At 35.2% G+C, this 6,749-nt stretch overlaps 1 protein-coding gene across 1 annotated transcript; it reads left to right on the top strand.

Annotated features, from left to right (window-relative positions):
• Positions 1-798: 798 nt before the first annotated feature.
• LOC118737255 lies at positions 799-6,389 on the top strand. Its single transcript, XM_036467690.1, has 2 exons — positions 799-1,345; positions 6,292-6,389. The coding sequence occupies exons 1-2, from the start codon at positions 799-801 to the stop codon at positions 6,387-6,389; spliced, it is 645 nt and encodes a 214-aa protein (XP_036323583.1).
• Positions 6,390-6,749: the final 360 nt, after the last annotated feature.

Genomic DNA, 6,749 nt, shown 5'->3' with positions numbered 1-6,749 from the left:
TCAGGTCGGCGCAGACTTTTTTCATTTTCTATTTTTAGCTTTTAATAGGTAACCTAATAAAAATCTTGATTTCATTGAAAAGGTAATCCCTCTAGAAGTAAGAAGTTTTTCATTCCTGAAGTAAAACCATAGAGATATCTTCTAACTTTTGTTTTATTTTATTAGCTGGTTTTCGCATCAAAACCACATTCAACTGCTATTGCTTCATAGCGTCGTATTCATAAACCCTTCTGATTCTTGAGGTAGTCCAACAACACAATGCCGAAACTTCCTTTTTACACAACAAAACGCTCTGCTAAAAACACTGTGCCTTGCTCGTACATACTTACCTTTGGCAGGAGCGTCAGCAGCGTAACACGCCTTATCAGTATAACCCATTGGGCACTATCATCATCGGTGCGATACCTTCAAACCATTATGACAACTAATATTATTAATAAAGATATCTATTACCAGCACATTATCATTGTTATATTTTATATGGAAATATGATTTGAGACAATTTATTAGTCTTCCACCAGTCATTGTGTGCGGTTGGTTGAATTCGGTTTTTGGTTATTCGTTGCGACTTTTAGGCAGTGACTTAATGCCAGTGATCAAAGAGAGGGTGAAAATCACGTATCGGCAGTGATTGTCGCATGAAATTGGCGATAAGTTTTTAAGTGCGCGGTTACGAGTATTACCCGTTTTTCGTACCAATTGCCATATTAATTTTTTTTACAATCGGCAAGTTCATCGATAAAAACCCTCTTAGCAATTATTATTATAAAATTCTTTAACGACTTTGCCATTCACATAATGGAAACCGCAACTATGAAATTCAACAGAAAATCATCATTTTCCATCGCACACATTTTAGACGATAAAACACACAGTTCTAAGAATCCCACACCTCCGATGGCGCACAGTAATGCCATTGGCGCTGAACATTTGACGCAGCACGCAAAAATTAGCAGCTCAGCATCCGTCATAACAGGGAGCCCAAATGCGATTGCTGCAGCAATGCAACCACGTATCGGTGAACCAGTGCCTCCAACAATTGCCAATCCCATCGCGTCCGCGTCCACGACATATTCAACGCTTCCGCCCAATGCGCAATACGCATTCAAGCACCTGCTGCTCAAGAGTGATCACGCCGCAGCTGGCGGTAGTCCACTGATGGCGTCGCCTGGTGCACTACGCTTTGATCCCGTTTACGATCCCGCTTCTCTGGTCTATCAACAAGTCTTGAATATGCAGAAGAGCTCCGCGTTATTTATGCCACACTTTCAGGCGGCGGCAACTGCGGCTGCGTTAACGCCGTCGGGTTATTGCGAGCAGTATAACCCATTCATGGAATGTGAAGGTGAGTAATTAAAAAATGTGAAATGGTATTAACAACTCGTAGCTGCAGGATTTTATAAGTGCGTGAGTGTTTTTTTTTTTAGAAATTTTGTGTCTAACTAAAACTGAACCAAAAATCCATCTCTGGATCAAGGAAAAATTTTGCTTACTTTAGGTCGAAAATTCTTTCGAATAAGTAAAAAATTCTCCCGAATGAGTAATTTTTCTTTCGAATGTGTAAAAACGTACACGAAAATATGGAACCGTGGATGTACTCCATCATTTTGAAGAAATGTTGGGCATGAAAAGAGGATACAACTTCTTTAGTGTTCTTTCGTTTCCAATTTGTATGCTGGTTTCGAGGCTTTTTCATGCCGGCCATCATTTCAAGCTCTTCTCACTCACATATTTCGCTCTGTCTCTATTTGTTACGGAAAATATGTATCGGTTACCTCTTTAGCACTCTGTATCGATCCCAAAGAGCTCTTCTTGCGTCCGATCGAGGCGAGGGAGACTTATTAGTTATCCTGATTGGCTGTTGCCACGACCCCAAAAGGACCTGAGCTCTTCCTGGCGGTAGATCCTAACTCGATAAAGGATGCGCTCAGAAAGGAAAATCCCAACTGTATAAAAACATCATTTCACCTTCTCCTGGAGTGTGAGTGTGAGTCCGTTTCACGTGGAAGGAGAGGTGCTTAGGATATATCTGGCCAAGAGAGCAGCACATACATACACTCCCTAAACCCGGGATATATTCTGAAATACATAGGGGCTTTAGGGCTAGCTATAGTGTGGCGATGAACAGAAGTTGGCTTGAAAAGTTCTGATTTTAAAATTTTAACAATAGTAATTCATAAACCTACAATAAAAGTGAAGCGATTTAATTCTTTAACGATTTTATTAGATTTAATTGACAGTAAGTCTACAGACTATGACATGAATTCTTTCATTCAAGATTCAAACTGTTATCGCGCATTGAAATTTTATATGGTATACTTAGACCTAAAATTTCTACTGCGCAAGTATCATTTTGAGATCGATATTAAGCGATTAATTTCATCAATTTGGTAAAAAATCTGCGGCGGGTATACATATCTCTGGGTTGGGTATACATATCACCAGGGTTGGCAACTCACGAAACCGATTGCGTACCAAAAGACCAGAAAAATCGTAGTAAAAAATAAAAAAAATCGTAGCAAAATATAAAAATTGGTTATTATTTTAAATGCATATGCATATATTTAATGTTTTAAAACAAAACATAACAATTAAATTTCAATAACATTTGTACTAATTTAATTATTGTAAATTATTATTTTTATTTTAAATATTATAAGACTTAAATATATACCTTAAAATAGTTTGAATTTTTTACAGCTAATTTCACGACGGAAATTAAGTAAAAAAAAATTAAATTTTTTTTGAATTTAGTATGAAAATTTACAGAAAAAAAATTTCCATTTATACTGGCTTCTCCATTATTTTTTGCAAATATCCCACCTTGTTCTCTACTAAAACAAAGAGCTTCAGCTATGTCTAGAAATCCGCGTAAATCTACCGCAAATAAATAAGCTCTGGGATGCTGTTACAGGTTAGGGACATAACCCTGGTAGGGGCGCGACCCTGATATAGTCAAAACATACTCGGATTGTGGAGGCACCGTACATGGCACCATTCACCTCTCCACTTTCCTCCTTAAACTTGCTCAACAAAGAAAGCTCCCACCCGTCGAAACAGCAAGCTTCCTCGATTTGCTATTAGTTGAGCTTGAAGATAACAATTTATAATAGACTAAGCCGGACTTTTTAGCTGTGCCGTTACAACAAGAATTCGCCCCCCTAGCAAAAGCTAAAAGCAAAATTCAAACAAGTCATAGTCCACAAATACCACATTTCCGCCACGCGTTTAGTGAGCGGTTATAAAGTTATTCTCAATAGCTGGAAATATATCAAATTTTTAAAGGACACTATCTAAAATAAAATAAAAAAATACACGGCTATCAGCAAAATTACTAATGGAGAGAAAGCTAAAATGAAAAAAAAATTATAAATAATAAATATGTATGTATGTACATATCAGTGCTTTGATTACACTGAGAAAAGAGTTTAGTTACGTCAACTAAATATGTTTTTCTCAACACATGATTTAGTTATAGTCACATTATTTGGTTATAGTTACCAAATCATGTGTTGGTAGAAATATATTTGGCTGACTTTTTTCTGAGTGTACGTTTATAAGAGATTGAAATAATCACAATTTAAAATTCATCAAAAAACTTGTGCTTGTATGACTTATTAAACGTTGTTTCAGTTAAGTGTTTAGATAGCAAAATATCAGATTTATTTTCATTTATAGCCAGTTTCACGACAGCAATTTAAGTGGGAAATTATTATGACAACTGACAAATGTGAAAAATATTTTTTTTCGCTGCATCACTGATTAAATATATTATACTGCTATTCCAAATATAGCCTAATTTCATACTAAAACTGACAGAAAGGGACTTAGAAACTTGTTAAAAAAATTGTCTGAAAATTATGTGCGTGGAAATTATCGACAAAATTATCAAGTTGGGTCAATAAAATTCTATATATCGTCGATGGTTTTGCAAAACCGCCCATCGACCAGTTGCAAAAGCGCCTAAATCGCCGTTGTGGCACAAATGAGATTTGGTAACCCTGAAATCCAGGCATCGAGATTTATGCATAAAAGTCGTAAAATCGTTATTAAAACATCAGATTTGTAAAATAATATCCAGAGAAAATACTGTCTATCAAAGCAATGCCTTCAAAGAAACCCCGTTTTTTCGCTCTCCTGTAAAATTTGAGTGCCGTAAGATAGGCGGTTTTGCAAAAACATCGACGATATGTAAGTTCACTACTTCTTGGTCTTATTACGAAAAGGTATCAACAAATTAAGAGATTTTGGTGAAATTTTGTAAAATTTTCATAAAAAAGTAATAAATATCAAATAAACTAAAGAAAAATGGCCAAACCTTGCTCAAATGTTGCGTCTCAGTTTTTATTTGGTTTACTTTATGTACTCCCAAATTTATTTTGGCCAAACCATACTCAATAAAAATACCAAAAAAAAAATCGTTTGCAATAGTATTTTTTCGAATGGAGTTTCAGGGTGGAGAGGTTATGAATTATTGAAGTAACTCCAAAATGCGAAAACTCAAAAATGTATCTCGGTCGAGTTCAAATGCAAAAGAATTACTCAAGAAAAATAAAATTCCCAGTAGACCTGGTACATATGGATCATATATATTTTTTCTTAATAACGAAATTTCGTGTCTTAAGTGATTTTGAGGGTCTTTACAGTTTTTGGCGGAAGGACAAGTAAAAATCATAACTTATAAATTCTTGAGACTCCATCTCGGAAAAATGTTATTGCAAGAAATAGTGAACCAACTTAAAAATTTGATCGATATTTGCTAGACCCATGATTTTTATAAAAAATTCCAATTCGTAGAATTTTATTATGAAATTAGGCTGTGCGCCAAAGTTGAGCCAAATCGAAGGCTATCGCGCAGGCCATTACCAAATTTTGTTCCATTTAATATGGAATCACCGTATAGAAGACTTCCATTTCTTTTTACTATGAGCTACATGTATTAAATCACTAACCATATTTAGAAATTTCTACTTCATAATGTTGCTTAAGTGTTTATGCACGTCCATATGTATGTATGTTCGTTTGCACACTCGCTCATTTGTTTCTTATCGACTTTTTTTGCGGTGGCCCCAATGATGGACAGCACCTTATTAATCGCTGTTAATAGCACTTTTTATTTGTAAGATAAAGCAACTTGAAGAAGTAAATTTGTGTATTGCTTAGATTTCATAGAATTTTCGTTGTTCACTTGAAGTTTTTTTTTTTTTTTGCCTCGAATGGACGCATACTTACAAGTACTAATCGTATTATTGAAGTGTTTATTTGTAAATATTTCGGTGATAAGTCAATAATTGATATTCATATCTCAACTGTCATCACCTGGTCCGACTACTTTTTTTCCAAACAAAAACAAAAAACATGTGTTTGTTATTACTTAGTCTTTGTGCATGTCTCACTTCGTTCCACCATTAACTTTATGACTTGAAAATTATATATATAAAATCTAAGCTTGTATTCCATGGAGCCCATTGTTTGTGGTGGGGGTTCCCTACAGAGATGGACAAAAATCTATGAAGTTCGCTAGGCTTATGCCGTGAATTTTTTGCAATTATAAGAAAATAATTAAATTTCTCTACTGTCGATAGGTAATTGCTACTACGTACAGTAGCGGATTTACCGTAACGGCAACATAGGCAGGTGCCTAGGGCGGCCAAATTTGGGGGGGCGGCAAAATTTGAGGGGAAAAAATTATTTAAATACTAAATTAGTATTTATGAGATTATAACTTATCAAGTGAAAAATCTTTGTTGATGATGGCTTTCTTTAAAAGTTGAAAACACTTATTCAAGGCAAATACCACTTTTTCATCTTAAATTGTAATAAAAGTATAGTAAATAACATAAACTTGAGTATTACTATTTACTGCTAATCGTTCCAAAACTAGTAATTTTACCTCAAAATATTTTTCTTATCGGAAAAAGGGCGAAAAATTCTGAATTGCCTAGGGTTGACAGATACTCAAACCCGCCATTGACTACGTATGTATGTTAGACTGACCCAATTTTGCCCAATGTCGTTATTAGTTGCGTTCGATAACAAAATTAGCCAACACCAGCCAACAATCAAAATCAAGAGAGTAAGCGAAAATTCTCTCCCAAAGAGATGAAAAAGCAAAAAAGTAAACGAACAGGAAATTAGCCATTACTTGCAAAAACCGGAAGAAGAAGACACACACAGTCGCAGTGGTAATGGTAATGTAGCGGTAATGATAAAGGTATTGGTAATGGTAAGGTCATTTGTAATTGTAATGATGGTCATAAAACGTGTGGTAATGGTAATGGTATGTTATAGCATTGGTAAAGGGTAATAGCAATGGTAGCGATAATAATAATGATAACGATGATGGTAGCGGAAATGGTAGTCGTAGTGGTCATTACCATGGCCCCTAAGTAATGCTAATGGTAATTACGAAGCGATTCATCAAATTTTTGTGATTGAAAAGCAATCGTCGTTTAGAAGAAACCCATTTTATGGTTTAAATAAGAAAATATACACACTGCTTTCGTCATCATCGGTATCAATTGCATGTGTCACAATTATCACCATTTCACCCCACTATAGCACACTGCATTATGCGCCGTTTTTGTTGTTATTTTCGGCACTTTTGTACTTTGTGTAAAATGTAAAGTGTCCCCAAAAAATGCATTTTTCAATGTAACATTGAGTGTCAATTGGCGCCAACACTTGACTTGGATCAACAACAACGGATAAGCAAATAAATCGAGCACAACATGCAAACACAAACAGAC

The sequence above is a fragment of the Rhagoletis pomonella genome, unplaced genomic scaffold (assembly GCF_013731165.1).
Source record: "Rhagoletis pomonella isolate Grant_MI unplaced genomic scaffold, Rhpom_1.0 Rhpom_scaffold_00001, whole genome shotgun sequence".
Classification (NCBI taxonomy): Eukaryota; Metazoa; Arthropoda; class Insecta; order Diptera; family Tephritidae; genus Rhagoletis; species Rhagoletis pomonella.
The sequence above is the reverse complement of the archived record's forward strand: the minus strand, read 5'-3'. Positions and strand labels throughout refer to the sequence as shown.

Coding starts and splice junctions, on each gene's coding strand:
- LOC118737255 (XM_036467690.1), top strand. CDS start 799: ATGGAAACCGCAACTATGAAATTCAACAGAAAATCATCATTTTCCATC. Junction 1,346..6,291: donor CCCATTCATGGAATGTGAAG/GTGAGTAATTAA, acceptor GGTATGTTATAG/CATTGGTAAAGGGTAATAGC.